Raw genomic sequence first — 21,333 nt, 5'->3', positions numbered from 1 at the left:
GCTCATTTTGAAACTTCTAACCCTAGTTTACAAGTTGAAGAATTGTGGACTGTCCAATTTTTGCAAATCACTTTTGATGGGGTTAGAAGTTTTGGAATAGGCTGATTTTTGGTGAGGAAGATCTCCTCATCATAGAGATCATCTTCACAAAAAATCAGCTCATTCCAAAGCTTCTAACCCATATTTTGAAAAATATTTGGCATCAAACTTGGCAAACTTTAGGGCTGCTGAACCGTCCCCATATATATATATATATATATATATTATATATATATATAGGGTCGGGTTCTGTATACCCCTATTACGACTCACATTGCGACACATCGTTTTGTTTTATATGGGCAAAAATGTTTGGAATGGGCTGATGTTTTGTGAGAATGATCTCTATGGTGAGGAGATCATCCTTGCCAAAAATCAGCTCATTATGAAACCTCTAACCCCATGTTTACAAGTTGAAAAATTTTAGACCGTCCAATTTTTGTAAATCAATTTTGATGGGGTTAGAAGTTTTGGAATGGGATGATTTTTTGCCAGGATGATCCCCTCATCACAGAGATCATCCTCACAAAAAAATCAGCCCATTCCAAACATTTTTGCCCATATAAGACAAAATGGTGAGTCGTAATAGGGGTCGTAATAACGCTGTCCATATATATATATATATATATATATATAGGGTAGCGTTCAATGGCTAACTTTTTGGTAAAACATTTTTCAAAACATGAGTTAGAAGTTTTTGAATGAGCTGATTTTTGGTGAGGATGATCTCTACGGTGAGGAGATCATCCTCACCAAAAATCAGCTCATTCCAAAGTATCTAACCCATGTTTACAAGTTGAAAAATCATGGACCGTCCATTTTTTGTAAACTATTTTTGATGGGTTTAGAAGCTTTGGAATGGGCCGATTTTTGGTGATGATGATCTCCTCACCGTAGAGATCATCCTCACAAAAAATCAGCCCATTCAAAAACTTCTAACTCATGTTTTGAAAAATGTTTTGCCAAAAAGTTAGCCATTGAACGGGACCCTATATATATATATATCAAATCAAGGGAGGTTTGATAAAATGCGAAATTAAAAAGCCGGAAAGGTCCCAAAGGAGATCAGCATCGTTGGTGTCAAATTATCAGTGCATCAGATCTAATAATGTACAATATTATAGTGCATCATAAACCACTAGATAAAGATCTAATAGTTTCCTACATTACACAACCACGTGTATTGAGAGCACCCCAAATTACAAAACCACCCTCATGCCATGTCACCACACCAGAGATCTATATCTGGGAATTTTGGATTTTATTTACTTAAATCTATTTATAGATTTTGTCAATAAAATCTATATTTAGATTTTTGTCAATAATAAAATCATTATTTTCTTACTTATTTCGGTAATAAAAAGTCCTCGATTAATTAAAACTCATGATTCTTTATTATGGAAGAGTTGTCTGAAATATAATTTATATCCTCATAATAGAGGAAAGGAAACTGTTCTGGATTTATGGTTTTCTGACTGAGTCTTCTCTTCTACTTCTCTTGAAACCAGAGATAAGGACGCATACATTTGTAGATGTTCAGTTTTCGACGGTCAAGATACATTTAAACAGTCCATCGTCGTCTTACAAGCCGTCCATTCTACAGGAACTATTACCTTGGTTAGATTGTAATTAAATTTATAACCGTGGTTAAGCTAGTAGTTATGTTCTGGTGGGAAAGACAAGAGAGTTGGGGGTCTTTCCTGGTCAAGGAACTTCCACTCCTTTGATCTATTTTGGATTATATTTCAATTTCGCTGTTTTTTTTTTTTTAAAAAAACTATATCTGGGAGCTTTGATGATTCAATCAACGAAATTCATCTCTGTATGTAGGTTTTTCATCGCTGTATATAATCACTTGTTTTATTCTTCGATGACTGAAAAAAAATCTTTTTTTTGGGTAACTTTTCTAAGAAATTTTGTTCCTTTTTCTGCGAGTTGTTAATCTGGCTTTATTGGTGGGGATTTTGAGTGGTTAATTAGAACAGATCTGATCGAAGATCTGGTTAGCTTTCTCGATTTTCTTTCTGTTGAATTGTGAGGGTAATCTTTGAAGTTCTTTGAGCAGGAAATTTAAGAAATTTTATGTTTTTTTCGCTTTATAGATTGAAAATTGAAGGATGCCTTATTTTCCTGAAGAGGTTGTAGAGCACATATTTGATTACCTCTCGTCGAACCGAGACCGAAATGCTGTTTCTCTGGTCTGCAAGTTATGGTTTAGGGTTGAGAGATTGAGTAGAAAAACAGTTTTTATAGGAAATTGTTATGCAATTAGTCCAGAGATATTAATTGCAAGGTTTCCTACAGTTAGGGCTCTGACCTTGAAAGGAAAACCACATTTTGCCGATTTCAGTTTGGTTCCTAATGACTGGGGTGGGTTTGTCTATCCTTGGATCAAGGCTATGGCAAAGAGTTATCCAGGGCTGGAAGCGCTTCGGTTGAAGAGAATGGTGGTTTCCGATGAGAGCCTCAAATTGCTTTCTCGCTCGTTTTCGAATTTTAAGTCTCTTGTTCTAATTTGCTGTGAAGGGTTCACCACGGAAGGCATTGCGGCCATAGCTGCGAATTGCAGGTAAGAGGGATTATGCCTTTGTGATTTATTTTCCTTATTAGAGATTTTAGTATATGTGTTCAAGTTTCTTCTTGTTTGAGATACCAATGATTTTTTTATTTCTTTGGTCAGTCTTTTTTTTCATTTCATTTAAATTTGCATAAATAATAGAGTTTGCCCTCAGGAAGGGTAGGTCAAGTGTTTGAAACTCCACGAAGCAATGAACTCCTCCAGTTTACCCTCGACTCAACCAGTTGCATGTAGGACTTATGGAGGAGGTGGTGCATGTGCTTGTGGGATTAGTCTTACCTGAAGGGTGGGGACACCCACGATAGGAAAAACAAATAAATTGTGATAGAGTTTGCCCATATTATTAAGGGGCAGAAGAGGAAATGCAATAAAATTGGGAGGGTATTATTAGAAAATGAGATAGAAGGGAAAATATTATAAAGTTAAAAGTTGTTCTCGAGATTTGTAAAGAGATTAAATACCAACCCCTCTTTATGTGCGTGATTAAGGGAGTGAGAGGAACAACAGGGTGTTTCAAGGTAAGGAAAGTTTGCCTCATGCTGTCTATCTGGAGATTTTGGGTTTGTTGTACTTTTGATCGAAATTGAGTAAGGACTTTTTGGGGGTCTCTTTTGACGACTTTTGTGTAACTCTTAGCATTTTGTTTGTTTGTTTTTCTTCTTTTTGTTGGTGTTGTATTTTTTTTCTTTGTTCTCTTTGGGGGTTATGTCAACCGACTGTTTTGTAAATTCTTTTTCTTTTCCCTCAATATATCTTAACACTTATCAAAAAAAAAAAAAAAAAAATCTGTTTTATTAGATGGTTGTTTATGTTAATTATTTGGGAAATTATGTATGGATCTGCTAAATTTTCAAACAATACATCACCATCGATCTCCACATTTCAATTGACAAATCATTTAATGGTCCTAACCATCTAGTTTGTAAGCTTCATGTTTGATAGTGATGGAAGTTAACGGAAATGATCCTCGGAAAATTTATTAATTGAACAAATAGGATCATTACTGTGATTTTAGGTCCATGCCTCATCTACTTTTTGGCTCATTCATTTTTGGTTCTTGTTTCAATATATAGGGTTCTTAGGGAGCTGGACCTACAAGAAAATGAAGTTGAAGATAGCCGGGGCCAGTGGCTTAGCTGTTTTCCTAATACCTGCACATCACTTGTTTCCCTGAATTTTGCATGCCTCAAAGGAAAAGTTAATTCGGTGGCTCTGGAGAGACTCGTGGCTAGAAATCCAAACCTCACAAGTCTGAGGTTAAACCAAGCAGTTCCTCTTGAAACCCTCTACAGACTACTTGTGCGAGCACCTCAACTGGTGGACTTAGGCGTAGGTTCCTATGTCCATGAGCCTAATTCTGAGCACTGCATCAAATTAAACAAAGCCGTTCTCAAGTGTAAATCGGTTAGGAGCTTTTCAGGGTTTCTGCAACTTTCTGGTCTCTGTCTTCCTGCTGTTTACTCCATTTGCTCTAACCTTACTTCATTAAACTTGAGCTATGCACTGGAGATTAAGGTTACTGAGGTCATCAAGTTAATTGGTCATTGCCGAAAACTTCAATGCCTATGGGTCTGTCTTTTAACCCTCACTTCAGATAATAGTGACAAAAATCTAATAACGAATTTTTTCAAAAAATCATGAAGTTTTGAAGAAATCTTTGATTTTTTAAATAATCATGATTTAATCAATGGTTTTTTTTTTTTAAACACAGATTATTTTTATTTTAACATTTTTAATATTATTTAATATATGAAATAAGGGTATCGATGGGTACCCAATTACCTGATGTACCTGAAACCAATTAGTCAGTTTTGGGTCTACCAATATAGACCTGATAAGAATTGGATCTCCTTCGGGTACCCGACTAGAAAATTTATAACATTATAATAAAATTAGAAGTTTAATTAAATGCTTACAAAGAGATATCTTGAAGTAAATGTAGTTGACATAAAATTAAAATATAAAGAAAATGTGATGTCTTTAATTGTTTTTAACTTTTTTCTACGTGAACTTCCATTTTTTTTTCCCATATTTTTATATAATTTCAATGACAAATAAAAGGTTTATAAGATAATTTTCTATGATTCTAATCTCAAAAGTTTGATTTACTTGAACAATCTATTGTTGATCTTAACTTTTAATTGAGGAATTACAAGTTACATAGTTATATCTATAAATAATTGTCTATTTTGTTGATACTAAGTTTTTTTTCTCTTAAAAAGAACAATATATATCTTAGTGGATACCTGATGGGTATCAGATATTTGTAGGGTCGGTTCTGGGTCCAAGTATCTCATACTCAGAATTGAAATCAATAAGAACCGGAACCGAGATTTTATTTAGGTTCCGGTTCTGGGTACATGTGGAACCGACCCATTGACACCCCTAATATGAAAGACATAATTTTTTTTTTATACATTTTTTATACTTAAAAAAATTATCTTTTAATTTATCCAATGTTTTCCAGATTTTATTGACTTTTGCGGACCTTTTCCAAATCTTTCTCTTGCTGAATTATTCCCGAACCCCTACTTTGTCACTATGCTTCTAATAGTTGCCCACTTTTTTTTTTGGCATAATGGCTAAAGTTCCCCTAACCTATGCAGGTATTGGATTCTATTGGAGACAAAGGTCTAGGAGTTGTAGCTTCCACTTGTAAAGAATTGCAGGAATTAAGGGTGTTTCCATCCCTCTATGGTGGGGGGAATGTAGCTGTAACAGAAGAAGGGCTGGTAGCTATTTCTATGGGTTGCCCAAAGCTTCATTCATTATTATACTTCTGCCACCAGATGACAAATGCTGCCCTCATAACTGTCTCCAAGTACCATCCCAATTTCACCCGGTTCAGATTGTGCATACTTGATGCAAAGAAACCCGACCATTTGACTTTGGAGCCTTTTGATGAAGGCTTTGGGGCAATTGTTCAGTCATGTAAGGGTCTCAAGAGGTTGTCACTCTCTGGGTTTCTAACCGATCAGGTATTCCTTTACATTGGAATGTATGCAGAACAGCTTGAGATGCTTTCAGTTGCATTTGCTGGGGATAGTAACGATGGCATGCTCTATGTATTAAATGGTTGTAAAATCCTCCGAAAGCTGGAGATCATGGATTGCCCTTTTGGGGATGTGGCACTTCTAAGGGACGTAAACAAGTATGAAACAATGCGATCACTTTGGTTGTCATCCTGTGATGTTACTCTCGGTGGTTGCAAGACCCTTGCAAAGGAGATGGAGATGCTCAATGTGGAAATTATAAACGAAAAGGGTCAGATGGACGAGAATCTTGATGATAGTCAGAATGTGAAGAAGATGTATTTGTACCGAACTCTAATTGGACCGAGGAAAGATGCACCAGATTTTGTTTGGACCTTGTAAATATGCTGGATTTGAATTTACTTGGGGAGGTAGGTCCTTAATGCTTCCACTATACTCTTCTTGTCTTGGAGTAGATATATCCTAAATATATGGATCAAATTAGAGGTTGTGATGGCCATTTAAGGATCTGTTATTTTTATTTAGTTTTGAGATATTTGCCTATTAGTAGTTCGAGCTATTATGGTAGATCCATCAAAATTTTTTTTTTTTTGGTTCACTAATTTTTGCCATCTTATCATCAACAAAATATATTTCATTCTCTCCCCAGCTTTATGTCATTAATTTTCTTCAACTGTTCTGTTATTAAGTGAAATGGCTTTATCTGTATTTTATATTTGAAAAAACTTGGAATTTTTTTTTTTTGAAAAGTATAATATATTTCAAGGAGAAAGAAAAAACAGCATACAAAGAGGCCGAGAAAGCCTCATAGAAAGTAACAAAGAAGAAGAGCAAACAACATCAATGATTACATAAAGAGTTCCATCTAAAAACAAAATCATCAAACGAAGTTCCCACGAATTCTATATTTTGTTTGGACCAAAGGTATAAGAAGCCCAAAATCTCTAACTGCATTTTGTTTGGAATTCCTTTCTTGTTTAACTGCATTGTGTACATATTCCCCCCAATCTGTTCCCTTGTATGTCTTTATTTTATGTTTAGTGTTTATTTATATGAAGAAATAAGTAGAAGTTGTGAGACCTTTCTAAGGTACAACAACTGAACTCAATTTTTATATATGTGAGAACTTTCAAAGTTATACAACTGAACTCAATCCAGTAAAGTAAGTTTCTTGTATTCTGGACCTGATATTGCCATTTCCATCACAGCCTCTGGATTCACAATCCCACCACCATCAAGAAACAGAGTCAACAAATTCTTAGAAAACCCACTAACCAATGCCACCCCCTTTTGTAGACTGGGCACAGGAGTTGCCTTCGAATCTCGAAGGTTCCAGAACACTATCTCTGGAATCGATGATCCGTACCCACTTTCCTGAAACTTCCTCTGTATCACTCTGTAATCGGTCTCCCAATTGTTGCTAGAAGCCTGATCGAACTCCATATCGCTGAACACAAAAACCCTCTTTATCATCTTGTCTTCTTCCAAGTTTCCATTAATGGCAACTTGCAGAATCAGATCGAAAACCTTCTGGAAATCTGTGTTCATTCCCCAATCCATTTTTCTCACGAATTCAGTCTTTAAGAGAAGATTGTCTCCTTCAATCTTGTGGAGTTGAGGATCGTGGCTGAAAGTTATTACCTTTCCCTTCCATGGATCTTCGCTCAGATCTGAAATTAACAGTCCAAGAGCTACACAAACTTCCATTGGTGTCCCTTCCATGCTCCCCGAAACATCACAGATTGCAAGGCAATTTCTTAATTTCCCCTTTTTGGAGAGATCTTCCACCATTCTCCGCCATTGAAGCTCTGCAACTTCACATCCATCTTCATCATGTAAGGAATTTAATATCTCGTGTGGAAGCAATGCTCCAGCAGCGATCTTTGCCTCTCCACGCTTCACGTTCTCCAAAAACTCTTGGAATCGTGATTCGTCGTGTTTCTTGAAGAGCTTCTTGTATGTTTTCATGGCGACTGAGGCGACTTGGTTGTACGGAAGCGAGTCCCACCGATTCGAGGACATGTAGACCTCTGGTAGTTCTAAGGCTTGACGTAGCGGAACAAGGAATTCCTTTCTAAGACGATCACGAACTCTGTAAGCGTAGTGAGCTTCTTCGACCCCTTCGTACTCTGGATACGATTCGCGTGGGAAAACTCTCCTAGCAATGTTCTCACATAGTAGCGTAGATCTATCGAAAGAAGAATCCAAAGAGGTACACCACTTGGAAGCTAAACTGATCTTACTGATCTCTCCTAAATTCAAAAACTGGAGATCAGAAATCAGGAGCTCTGCGAAGAGTTCAGAGATTCGATCATGCAAGAACCTATAGTCCGGATCCTGGCTATACCTGTCAACAGCTTTTCTCGCCATGGATGCAATTTTTTTCTTTCTCAATTCTCTTGCCTTCTCCACCTCAATATTGACTTTCTTCATTTCTGCTGCAATTCTCTCCTCTCGAGGTATCGTAAATTTAACTCTCTGTTTAGATTTTCTTTGGTTGAACCTCTTCTGCTTATGCTTAACGAGGAACAATTTTCCTCTTCTTGAAAATCTCCCTTCCTTTGCAATTTTCCTTACATCTAAACCTTCGAGTAAATCGAAAAAGAATTTCTGGCAAATCTTTGAAGTAACCGAAGTCTGCAAACCACCTTATGTTGCAAGCTAGAGTTTTAGGGTGCTTTTTGTGGAGCCAAAGAGCCGCCGTATAGAACCCCTCTTTGTCAGATTTTCCGGTCCCTCTAACACCTCTCAAGTTACAAATAAGCTTTAGAGTGGTAAGAGCATCGTGTTTCCACGCTGCTTGAAGCCAATGGATCAGATTTTCCGGTGGTGTGTTTGGTACCACGTGGAAGAAGAAATCAAGACATGGGTTACCCGTGGACAAGTAAGTGGGTGAGCGATTCTCTGTGAACCCCATTGGCGGTTCTTTCAACACTTTTGTGGTGTTGAAATGGTTCATCATGAGATCCATGAAAGTATCTCCAGAAGATTTTTCAGGACTTTTAGGTGTTTGAAGGTGAATTTCAGGTGGACCGAGGAGAAGAGATGGGGCCATTTTGAGTTTAGAGTTTGAATGATTTGATGAGTGGGTTCTCTATGTATTAGTATTTAAAGAAGGGAGAATCCTTGGGCTCCAAGTATGGTTCAATATGCGAAATATTTCAAAGATGACTTTTCTCATTTCCAACGACTTTTTTCTCTCTGTATAATATTCATATAGTTGAGATGGTAGAAAAATATATTACACCAGAGAAACATTTTCCTTGAAGTGATTAGTATTGGATATGATCTAGTGTGATACACTGTATCATATTCTTCTACAGATAGTTTGTTTGTGATTTAAGATATTCATTCTAATCCTAACTTAATGTAATCAATATCTTCATGAGAAGATGTTTATACGAATCACAACGTATCTTATTGTGTAGGTAAAAAGTGGTACAAGACACCTGCCATAAATAAGGTGAATACTTGTGATCAATCACATGAAATTTTTTAATGCATATCTCGAGGCATCAATTGATAGAGGTTTTGTAGATATTGTAATGACTTCAAGAGTAGTTGAACGACTATTAGTAGTTTGGGGACATGGTCCGAATTTGGGACAAATCCCGTGAATAAATATTGTTTTTTTATCTTGTCTTTCATTTTCTCTTTTTTTCCTTTTTTTTTTTTTTTGATTGTTTTTCTGTGTGGTTTTGATCATTCATGTGCATAAAAAATAATAAAGATTGATCATTAGGAATAAATCTTGAGAAATCGACAACATCTGAACTTTTACTTCTACACTTATCATAATGCATCTTATTATATACTCTAGTACTCTATCACCCAATCACATTTCTTTGGATAAGGACATATAATAGTTTACATTTGAAATCAAAGTATAATACATCCTATTATAATATAAACAAGATGTATTGTATTATATATATTGTGCTGTATTGTGACACATAAAACATAATTTTCATGAAAATTGGTTGATTTGATTAAATCAGGATTAGATAGAATCTCTTATAACAATATAAATTGGATTTTCTAGAAATCAAATCATATCCAGAGAGATAAAAGATCCATCTCAATATGCCAAAGTACAAAATTGTCGTACACTTTAAATTCTAATTAAAATTTCTATTGGACCAGATGGAATTCAAAATATTTTCACATGCCAAAATCAAACCATAAATAGGACTTTTGACTTAATGACCTCCAGGTTTGGTTATGTGACGTCTTAAATTCAAAATTCAGATTCACGGCTCAATTCATAACTTGCAAGTCAGGATGTAAATTTGAATATTAAAGATAAAAAATTATAAATTATTTAAGATATAAAAAATAAAAAAATAATCTGACTAATTGCACACCACTCATTACCGATTGCACCCTATCAAAAAAAAAATTTCCTCTCCACTCAATTTGGATGATTACACTTCAAAAATAAAAATATATATTGCACTCCTTTTCTTCTTTTTCCCAATAATGTCTGTATAAATTATTGTTGGTTCAATCATGTTTGTATAATCTAATCTATTTGCAAACATTATAGATCTCTTGTAATCACCAAGGCCCCGTTTGATTCAACTACCTGAATCTGCTGTCAGCTTCTGCGGCCAGAATCTGCTGTCAGAATCTGAAACACTGAAAGTTTGTTTGATAGAATTTTGTAAAAGTGCTGTGTTGTTTACCAGAATCTGGTAATTATTGTTTGATACAACTTTTATAATCTGCTGTATTAGGGTAAAATGACTAGAATACCCTTAAGGTTGATAGTGCGCCTAAAATGCATAAAAAATTATCAGAATACCCTTATAAATATATAATTACATTAAATATAATAAAATTATATAAAAAATTAAAAAAAAATTTATTGTATTAATTTTAAAATATTTATAATTAAAAAAAAAATTATAGAAAAATTTATAATGTTATAAAAATTTCGGCAGCATCTCCTCTTAAAAATAGACATATGAAATTTTCCTGATAAACAAAATACTTGGATAATACGCAATCTAACATAATGCACCCACATTGCATAAAAATTTACCAGCATACCCCTATAAATATTTAATTAAAGTGACATTAACATCCATCAAATAAACATCCGAGGGACTATCTTGGCCTTCTCTTTTCTATTTTTTTTCAATTCTTTCTTTCTTAAATCTAAATTATACTTATCAAAAAAACATATAAGCAAAGTATAGTGTTTAAAGCTTATTTTCATATGAAGTGAGGGCCTTTTAAAATAGTGTCAACTTCATCACTTAATTTTGAAAAGTAATCGTTTTATTTACGAAAAACCCTGCTTTTTCATTTTCTATATAAAGTGGGTGTCACCTAGGCACCCGGATGTCTAGGCACCCATTTTTTCCATCTAGGCCTAAGCTCCACCTTTGATAACAAAACTTCTAAACTTTTATTGGAATATTATTTGGGCATAAAGACCTTATCTTAATCATAGCCAACCTTTTTCAGTAGACATTAGTATAATCCAAATCCTACAAAAGTTCAAATGTCTTACGGTCCCTTTGGGTGACATTTTAGATCCATCTTAAGGGATTTGATACTATTTTACAGCAGACATCAACCTAATGAATCACCGGCTATCTAATCATGGAGCTAGTAAAACAAGCCTAATTCTCATATAGAGTCGCTTAAACTGAAAGGCATCTGCACTAGATGCTTCCTAAGAATACCACTAGTGATACAGTCCAACAAAGATATAAAAAATTACCTAACAAACAAATCAGAGAAATTAAGCACTTCCAACTGATTGTTCTTCATGCCATAAGATATCAATTTCGGTATTAAATATCTCATAATTCTCACTAAATCAGACAAATTAAGTTCTTCCAACTGATTGTTCATGCCATCAGTTATCAATTTCGGTATTAAATCTCTCCTAATTCTCACTAAATCATACAAATTAAGCTCTTCTAATTGATTGTTCATGGAATCAGATACCAATTTAGGTATAAATATCTCCTAATTCTTTCTAAATCAGACAAATTAATCTCTTCCAACTGATTGTTCTTCATTCCATCAAATATCGATTTAGGTATCAAATCTCTAGTAATTCTCATTAAATCAAACAAAATAATTAAGATCACTTACCTTTCTTTGGAGGCCTTGTAATCTTGAAACGAGTGAAGTGAGATGATGAACAACTTCTTCTTTGGAGATTTCGCGATTTGCAGCTTCGGAGACACTTCAGATCACAGTAGAAAATCTCTTTCTCCACGATCCGATGATTCGTTCACATCGATTTCTTCAACTGTTCAAATGGAACCCTCAATAAATGGTGTTCGAGCTTCAGCGATTAGGCTAGGTTGTTCAGTCTCAATGGTGGAACTGATGCGACTGTAAAGACTAAATCGCCATTCGAAAGAGACTCCATTTCCATGGATTAATCAAGAAATTTAAAAAAAAAATTCAAAGATTGGGAATCGATGAGAAAGAAGAGACGAAGTCGAACTCTTTCGTTCATGCAGATCTGTGCGAAACTCGAGAGAGAGAGAGAGAACTTAGCGACAGAGAGATCTGTGAGACATCTGTGGTTCAGGCAAATTTGTGTGAGATGTTCCTCGACAGAGAAGAGAAGAAAATAAGTAGAGAGAGAGAGAAGAGAGAGAGAGAGAGAGAGAGAGAGAGAGAGAGAAAGAAAGAGACCGAGAGGTGTGCGAGAGAGAGAGGTGAGATCGAGAGCTTCGGTCGAAGAAGGGTTATGTCGAAGAGAATAGAGAGAAGGGGCAGGGGTAAAATAGACTTTACACACGAACCGTTTATTCGGTGATGAATTCCCCGCAAACGCAAAAAAAAAAAAAGCGCCTCTATTGAACTTCTCAAATTTGCGTTTTAAAACGCAATTTCGTAACGCCGTTTTTACCAAACGGTAATTACACTGCAAATCGCAATTTTTCACCGCGAACGCAGTGAACTCCGCGTTTTGAAGCGGTAACAAACACCACCCAAATATTTGGTTTGACAAATCAATTTGACAATTTTAAAGTCATTGTGAGGCTTAAGAAACTTGTTGGAGTCCATGTCGACGGATTGGAAAATCAATACTTTTAATTAGTGCCAAAGAGAACATGAGCAAAATCAATATCACGGAAAATAGATGACAAACATATAAGAAATTATGAGAAGATGAATAAGCCCATAATAAATCGTAAGGTTGCCATAATGAAGTGCACTTAGTAGGTTAAAATTGAGGTTAAAAAAAATATTTTTTTTATGCTAGAGTGCAACCAACAACTATTGGTGTGCAACTAGTTGATCCCTAAAAAAATGTAGAGTTTTGGAATAGATAGATGGAATGTTGGGAATGGTGGAGGGACAATGACGTTGACTATTGGATAAAGATTTAGGGAAAATTACTTAAAAGACCCTCACAGACCTTTGTTAAGGGACTTCTTTCTAAATAGTACCAAAGTTTTCAACGGCTACTTGGTAGGACATGTAGTATACCTTTCTTTCTAAGTGGTCTTTGGACCTCATCTCTCACATTTCTCATGATTGAATGTCCTAATCGTGCGAACTCATCGTTTTCATTCAAAAATTGGATTTTTGACATCTTAATCGAGTTTCAAAGACTTCATTCCGCCAGAAAAAATTTAAGAAAGAAGAAGTCATTTTCAAAGATTTTTTTTCAAACATTATGAAGATGTATGTAGAAAAAATTAGGATTTTTTCACTTTTATTTTCTTAGTTTTTTTTTATATATGAAAATCAATCAATAATGATTATTTTGAGTCGAAATCATTTAAACAAGTTGTTATCTCAAAATTTTAGTTAGAAAAAGTTGAAAATTTCAAATGGGTGAGTTTTAATAGTGTCGAGTTCATCAATTTTTATTTAAGAAAAGTGTGAACTCGACAATAATTAAGAAAGTGTCGACAATAGTAAGTAAAAAATGATGAACTCAACAATAACTAGTGGTGAATTCAATAGTTAAAATATGTGAACTCAATAAAAAAGTCTGGTAAAAATTATGAGCTCGATAATATGAAAGACCATTAAAAAAGAAATTTTTTATGAAATGTCCTATCAAGTTAATTTGAACTGATTAAAAAATAATAATAATAATAATTAATTTGCAAAACTTAGGTATTATTTGGAAAAAATCCCTTCTGTGAGGATCCTTTTAAGTAATTTTTTCAAAGATTTACCAGTTGTTACTTTCAAGATGTCATCGTTCTCATTTTTGGGTGAAAAGTTAAAAGCATATTTAAGTGATTTTAAATTTTAAAAGAGAAGTAAGGAGACAACATTCACCAAAATGTGGAGGTGAAGGTCAATCAAACTCCGAAGAATCAAGGGGAGAAAAAAATGAGACTACGTAATCAAAGCGACCCAATCATTTAGACTGACGCAATCCTAATGAAGACCAAGATTAGTACAATTCAAGATTTTGATTCAAAAAATGGAAACTTTGAATGGAAATCATAGTTTTTAAACTAGTATCACGTCTCGTTCAACTCTGATACCAAGTCATCTTGGATGAGTTTTCCAATATGTTTGAGATCTCTAGTGAGATAACTCAAAAAATATAACGAAAGACATAAAACTCGATAAAAAAAATGACTTTGTGAGTTGGTCTTGTTCAGCTCTGATACCGAGTAAACTCGGTCGATACATCTCGGTCTTGGACGAGTTTAAAAACCATGATGGAGACCAAGATTTTGATTTGTTGACTAAATGGAGAAATGCAATGCAACAGAGATATAAGATTAGTATAATTCAAAGTTTCAAACCATCTTTTTTTAATTTTATTTCTTTAGAAAATTTTCAAAGTTATACAACTGAACTCAATCCAGCAAAGTAAGTTTCTTGTATTGTGGACCTGATATCGCCATTTCCATCACAGTCTCTGGATTCACAATCCCACCACCATCAAGAAACAGAGTCAGCAAATTCTTAGAAAACCCACTAACCAATGCCACCCGCTTCTGTAGACTGGGCACAGGAGTTGCCTTCGAATCTCGAAGGTTCCAGAACACTATCTCTGGAATCGATGATTCGTACCCACTTTCCTGAAACTTCCTCTGTATCACTCTGTAATCTGTCTCCCAATCGTTTAGAGAAGCCTCGTCAAACTCCATATCGCTGAACACAAAAACCCTCTTTATCATCTTGTCTTTTTCCAAGTTTCCATTAATGGCGACTTGCAGAATCAGATCGAAAACCTTCTGGAAATCTGTGTTCATTCCCCAATCCATTTTTCTCACGAATTCAGTCTTTAAGAGAAGATTGTCTCCTTCAATATTGTGGACTTGAGGATCGTGGCTGAAAGTTATTACCTTTCCCTTCCATGGATCTTCGCTCAGATCTGAAATTAACAGTCCAAGAGCTACACAAACTTCCATTGGTGTCCCTTCCATGCTCCCCGAAACATCACAGATTGCAAGGCAATTTCTTAATTTTCCCTTTTTGGAGAGATCTTCCACCATTCTCCGCCATTGAAGCTCTGCAACTTCACCTCCATCTTCATCATGTAAGGAATTTAATATCTCGTGTGGAAGCAATGCTCCAGCAGCGATCTTTGCCTCTCCACGCTTCACGTTCTCCAAAAACTCTTGGAATCGTGATTCGTCGTGTTTCTTGAAGAGCTTCTTGTATGTTTTCATGGCGACTGAGGCGACTCGGTTGTACGGAAGTGAGTCCCACCGATTCGAGGTCATGTAGACCTCTGGTAGTTCTAAGGCTTGACGTAGCGGAACAAGGAATTCCTTTCTAAGACGATCGCGAACTCTGTAAGCGTAGTGAGCTTCTTCGATCCCTTCATACTCTGGATACGATTCGCGTGGGAAAACTCTCCTAGCGATGCTCTCACATAATAGCGTAGATCTATCGAAAGAAGAATCCACAGATGGACACCACTTGGAAGCTAGACTGATCTTACCGATCTCTCCCAAATTCAAAAACTGGAGATCAGAAATCAAGAACTCTGCGAAGAGTTTAGAGATTCGATCATGCAAGAACCTATAGTCTGGATCTTGGCTATACCTTTCAACGGCTTGTCTCGCCATGGAGGCGATCTTTTTCTTTCTCGATTCTCTCGCCTTTTCCATCTCGATCTTGACGTTCTTCATTTCTGTCGCAATTCTCTCTTCTTGAGGTATAGTAGATTTAACTCTCTGTTCGGATGTTCTTCGATTGTTATTGTGGAACAATTTTGTTCTGCTTTTCGATTTTCCTCCCTTGGAAGATCTCATTCTCTCATCCTTTGAGATCTTCCTAACATCTAAACCTTCGAGTAATCGAAAAAGAATTTCTGGCAAATCTTTGAAGTAACCAAAGTCTGCAAACCACCTTACATTGCAAGCTAGGGTTTTAGGGTGATTTTTGTGGAGCCAGAGAGCCGCCGTATAGAACCCCTCTTTGTCAGATTTTCCGGTCCCTCTGACACCTCTCAAGTTACAGATAAGCTTGAGAGTGGTAAGAGCGTCGTGTTTCCACGCCAATTCAAGCCGGTGGGTCAGATTTTCCGGTGGTGTGTCAGGTACCACGTGGAAGAAGAAATCAAGGCACGGGTTACCTGTGGATAAGAAAGTTGGTGAACGGTTCTCTGTGAACCCCATAGGTGGTTCCTTCAACACTTCCGTGGTGTTAAAATTATTGACCATGAAAGGATCTCCAGAAGAATCTGCAGGACTTTCAGGTGGTTGAAGATGAATTTCAGGAGAATCTGCAGGACTTTCAGGGGGTTGAAGATGAATTTCAGGTGGACCAAGGAGTGAACAAGGGGCCATTTTGACTAGTTTTTAAATTTGATGAGTGGTCTCTGGTTTCTCTATGTATTTATGGCGAGGAGAATGCTTAGGGTCCAAGTTTACAGAGTTCAATTTCCGAACATTTCTAAGCGACTTCTTACTAATATGATATACAACTACTTATCTCTCTTGTAGAATAATCGAATGGTCGAGATGGGATAAAAGACTATTAATTTCCTAGAGATCTATTTGTCAAGAGGAATGGGTATTGGATATGGTGTTCTATGATACACTGTATCATATCTTTCTTAATAAATTCGATCTAACCTTAATTTAATCCAATCCAATCTTATTGTGATCATCTTGTAGAAGATATTTTTATGTATCACAATGTATCTTATCATAGGGTCCCATTCAGCAACAAACATTTTGACAAAATATTTTTCAAAACATGGGTTAGAGGTATTGGGCTAATTTTTGGTGAGGATGATCTCTACGGTGAGGAGACCATCCTCACCAAAAATCAGCTCATTCCAAAACTTCTAGCCCCATGTTTACAAGTTGAAAAATCGTGGACCGTCCATTATTTGTAAACCATTTTTGATGGGTTAGAAGTTTTGGAATGGGCTGATTTTTGGTGATGATGATTTCCTCATCGTAGAGATCATCCTCACCAAAAATCAGCCCATTCCAAAATCTCTAACCCATGTTTTGAAAAATGTTTTGCCAAAATGTTTGTTGCTGAACATTTCCCCTTATTATAATGCATCCTATTAACTCTAATACTCTCAGCCCAATCGGTTTTTTTTCTTTTTTGAATAAGGATGTATGATTGTTTATCTATAAAATCAAAGTATAATACATCCTATTGGAGTATAACTAGATGTATTATATTAAAATGCATTGTGACACATAAAACATATTTTTCATGAAAATTGGTTAGATTAGATCAAGCAAGGATTTGATTGAATCTCTTATAACAATCCAAATTGGATTTTCTAGATTCAGAATCCTTTTCAGAGATAAACTCTATCTTAAAAAAATTAACTTTCTAAAAAAGTAATTGATGACTTTCTAAAATCCTCCTCTGACATACTCTCTCATAAGCTCTCGAGCGTGGCATGTGTTAGAACCGTAGATTTTTTCCTTAGGTACACAACTGCAGATATTTATTGGAATGTACAATTGTGTATCTTGATGAAAAATAGATTATTCTAGCCCATGCCACGTTAATGAGCTGAAAGGGGCGTATGTTAGAGGGGGAATCGGAAAATCACGACTCTTTCTAAAAATATGAAATTACAAAATTGTGGTACACTTTTATAATTGTCCCAAGAGTGAATCACTTTGAAATGAATTTTTAGTAGTGAGGAGTGGGGGAGAGTGAAAAAAATAAGAAAGGATATGTATGCAAACATTTAGTCGAAAAGAATTAGAATATCTAATATATTGTGATAGCCTACATCTAGTTTTAATTATATTGATTTTAATTAGTTTAATTTTTAATAATAATATTTAGAAATATAATGATAACTATTTATAATTTATTATGAATAAAATAATTATTGAAAATTTAATTATGAAGAGGTTCTGGACGTGTGGGCCCGACTTGGAGAGGCATCATATCTCTTGCCCAAATCCCCTAATTACATATACATACAACCACACATACTAGGTAAGCAAAGATAAGTCACTCTGGATGGCCAATGATGAGGCTTGAACTATTGACCTCTCTCTTTTGAGAGGGATGCCTTGGCCATTGTGCCCAACGTTTCGTAGGTTAGTTTTTTATTATTAAATAATAACAAAATGTTTGTATTCAAATGCTCATATTATTATTTTAATATTTAATTATTTTTTAAAATATTTTAATGTAGAACTTAGATGATTGGTTACCAGTAATAATATTATAAATAGAATACAAGTATTTTATTATTATTTCATTGAAAAATTTAATAAAGTATTGTATTTTTAATCCAGTATCAATCTGATCCATAAACAACCTTAAACATGACTATAGGGTCGTTCCCAAATGTTACTATTTTTGCCAAAAATGACTTTGATAGTGGGTTAAATGTAAAGGTTGGGGCATTTTGTGTCAAATCTCTTCTAATTCGATAGAACCCTCTTCCTTGAATTACACATGACATATCCAAAGAGGTATTCTTAATATTGATAAAAAGTAAGGATGTGAAATAATACAAAAAACCACGTGTCATGCTATAAAGAGGGTTCTAACAAAATTTTTAACTCTTCTTCTACCGTTCTCTCATTAATTATAGTATGAAAGATTTGATTTTTAATTAAAACTGGCTTTGTGACGTGTTTTTTTTATTTACTCAAAAAAAAAAAAATGCTACACTGAGAGAGATATATATATTCTAATAATAACTTTTTTTTGATAAAATTCTAAAAACGTAGACAAAAATTGGAAAATTCCAACAAACAATAACTATTTATTTTTATTCGAAAAATGATAAAGTACTATTTTCGAAATTAAAATAATTTTTGTTAAAGTGGAATTTTTTTTCCCTATTCCATAAAAAAGTGAAAACTTTCCCCGTTTTAATTCCATGGTAAAACAGTTTAAAATAAAGTTCTGCTTTACAAAATAGTAAATAAAACTTTCACTTTATCGAAAATATTTTAATTTCAAAAACCGTGGATGGAAAATTGGAAAATTCATAGCGAACCCCTATACGTGTTTGAATATTTAAATTTCGAAAATGTTAAATTGCCAATGTCAAATTAAAATGAACATTATGTCATTTTAATAATTTTTTAATCTTAATTGAATGTTTTGGTAACTCACCTTATACTTTATTGGAAAATTTACCAACACATTTTGACTATTTACCAAAATGGTAAATTGTAGCAATTAATTCCAAAATCGGTAATTTACTGTTTTCGGAATTAATATTTTTTACCAAAATGATAAAAACAGTAAAATGTAAATTTTTTTTACTGAAAATACTCTTTTTTATTTTTTGACTAAAATTACGAAAAAATTCTCTCCTCTTTCATATTTCTATTTAGTGTTGGGGAGATTAAAAAGAAGAGAAAGATTTAATTGGATTTTAATTTATTTCTAAGGTTAAAATGATAAATACATATGTAAAACAAAAAATAATATGAATAATAATATTAAAACTCTATAATGTTTTCAAATTAAAACTCTATATAGTTCACGAAGAATTCATAGCGTTGTGTTTTATAAAACGTCATAAAAATGATATGAAAGATCATTTTTGTTGTGGTATCCCACATGAAATAGTCTTTTATTGCTCCATACTTGTATGTTCTAACTCCGCAAAACTCATTTCAACTATGAGTTTGATAAAGCTTTAATTTATTGTAAGCTTGATAAATATTATTTTTGATGAAAATGTTTATTTAATTTGAGAAGAAAAAAAAACTGATTAGCACTTTGCAGAGGTAGGAAGGATCATTTGAATTTTTTTTATTCCCTTTCGGAGTTCTTACGGTATCAAACATGTATTCATTGTACAGGAATACCATTATTTTTTTGATATTTGACATATTCTACTTTGTCTATTTTGGATTTTGGTTCCATGAGGCACAAGTTATGGCATTTTAATTTCCCCCATTCTAAATGCCCATCACTTATTTATTATTAAGCATTTATGTGTATGTTTACTCAATTTGTTTACCATTGCACGTTGTTCGCGGCTTCATTCAACCTTTAATTCATTGTGGAATTACCAAATGTATGTTGTTGGATTCTTGCTTGTGAAGCATGATTAACTTAATTTGATTAAGATTTCAAAATAAAAGGATTATTTTGAAGATAGTTTTCACACCTTAATATTGTTGTATTCTTGGATTAATTTATGTCTTCTTTGAGTTTAATCTCAATTCCTTTAATTTATTGTTCTAAACTATAATTATGTTCTGATGTCTTTTGCAGTTAGGCACCTATCGAACAACAAAATAAAAAACTGTTCAAAATTAAGAGTTTTAAGTCAATATATGGTTCTCAACGATGAATTTCTATGATAATATTTGGCTATGAATTGAAATTTCTTATAGGAAGTGATGAGTACTTATGTTTATTCCTGATGGAATCTTCTTCACAACTTAATACTGTAAAATTTTGTGGAATTTATTGTTGAAAGTTTCATAGGAAAAGTAACTAAGTGAAGCTTTCAAGCAATGGTTCTCTATTAAAAATACATATATGCATTATGTTCCTCTCCATCTTTGTTTGGATTTTCTTCTTAGGTGATAGAGATTGTAAGTGGAGATTGCATCATTGTTGCTGATGATGCTTTCCCTTATGGTAGTCCATTAGCAGAACCAAGAAGGGGAATCCTCGCTGACGTGAAAAATCTGTTTCTCGGATCCATATGCCCATGAAGCAAAATAATTCCTACGGCAAGTAAACCACTATTTTTTGCTCTTCTCTTCTCAAGTTTAAGCAATGTGTTTCAGTGGAATATTCTACAAGTGTCAGTAGAGCAACAGATTCTACTAGTTTCATGGATTTTGGATCAGTGAGAAGGAATACTCATATTGAGAAACAAGAAACAATAATTATAACGGCCAGGCTATTTTTGTATCATAAAGCAAAACAAAAGAATAATAGTGAAAGTTGTTCATATATTCAAGTGACTTGGATGAGGAAATTTGGTTTGTATATGATGGATATGATCTTAGAAAAGTTTGTGTTTTTCCTAATTTTTTCTTGTGAATTTGTTATCTATAAGTTTTCTATTGACAAAACATTCTAACTAATTTATTAATATAATTATTAAATATCTTGCTTTATTTTTTTCTTAGCACCTCATGGTTCTAGAACTTGCCAATGGGTTCTTTATAGGTTATTTTTAATAGAAGAGTTGGTAGTTTGATACTTGATACAATTGCTCATTCTCAAACATCGAGGAACCATCGCTTTTGTCTCTTTTATCTTATGGTATGTTAAACTTGAACATTAGTATCATTTGATTGATCAACGTTGAGAGGTGCTATATATGTGCACCTATATAAT

The 21,333-nt window shown here is 34.2% G+C and overlaps 2 protein-coding genes and 1 pseudogene across 6 annotated transcripts; 1 reads left to right on the top strand and 2 right to left on the bottom strand.

Annotated features, from left to right (window-relative positions):
- Positions 1-1,488: 1,488 nt before the first annotated feature.
- On the top strand, positions 1,489-6,169 carry LOC147395151 (protein AUXIN SIGNALING F-BOX 2-like). Of its 5 annotated transcripts, none has more exons than XM_086453580.1 (4): positions 1,489-1,656; positions 2,142-2,608; positions 3,691-4,186; positions 5,224-6,169. In XM_086453580.1, exons 2-4 carry the CDS (start codon positions 2,157-2,159, stop codon positions 5,989-5,991), a joined length of 1,716 nt encoding a protein of 571 aa, XP_086309706.1. In that variant the 5' UTR covers positions 1,489-1,656; positions 2,142-2,156; the 3' UTR covers positions 5,992-6,169. The 5 variants fall into 5 exon arrangements, with proteins under 5 accessions (XP_086309706.1, XP_086309707.1, XP_086309709.1 ...); XM_086453581.1 differs by lacking the exon at positions 1,489-1,656 and adding an exon at positions 1,664-1,861; XM_086453583.1 differs by lacking the exon at positions 1,489-1,656 and adding an exon at positions 1,664-1,865.
- Positions 6,170-6,759: 590 nt separating this feature from the next.
- Positions 6,760-8,701, bottom strand: LOC147395150 (uncharacterized; annotated as a pseudogene).
- A 5,644-nt stretch (positions 8,702-14,345) lies between these two features.
- On the bottom strand, positions 14,346-16,538 carry LOC147395149 (uncharacterized). The gene has a single exon (XM_086454463.1). It carries the CDS (start codon positions 16,359-16,361, stop codon positions 14,418-14,420), a length of 1,944 nt encoding a protein of 647 aa, XP_086310589.1. The 5' UTR covers positions 16,362-16,538; the 3' UTR covers positions 14,346-14,417.
- Between the last annotated feature and the right edge of the window lie 4,795 nt (positions 16,539-21,333).

The sequence above is a fragment of the Akebia trifoliata genome, chromosome 9 (genome assembly GCF_017979445.1).
Source record: "Akebia trifoliata isolate Shusen 1 chromosome 9, ASM1797944v1, whole genome shotgun sequence".
Classification (NCBI taxonomy): Eukaryota; Viridiplantae; Streptophyta; class Magnoliopsida; order Ranunculales; family Lardizabalaceae; genus Akebia; species Akebia trifoliata.
This window is presented reverse-complemented; position numbering and strand designations above follow the sequence as displayed.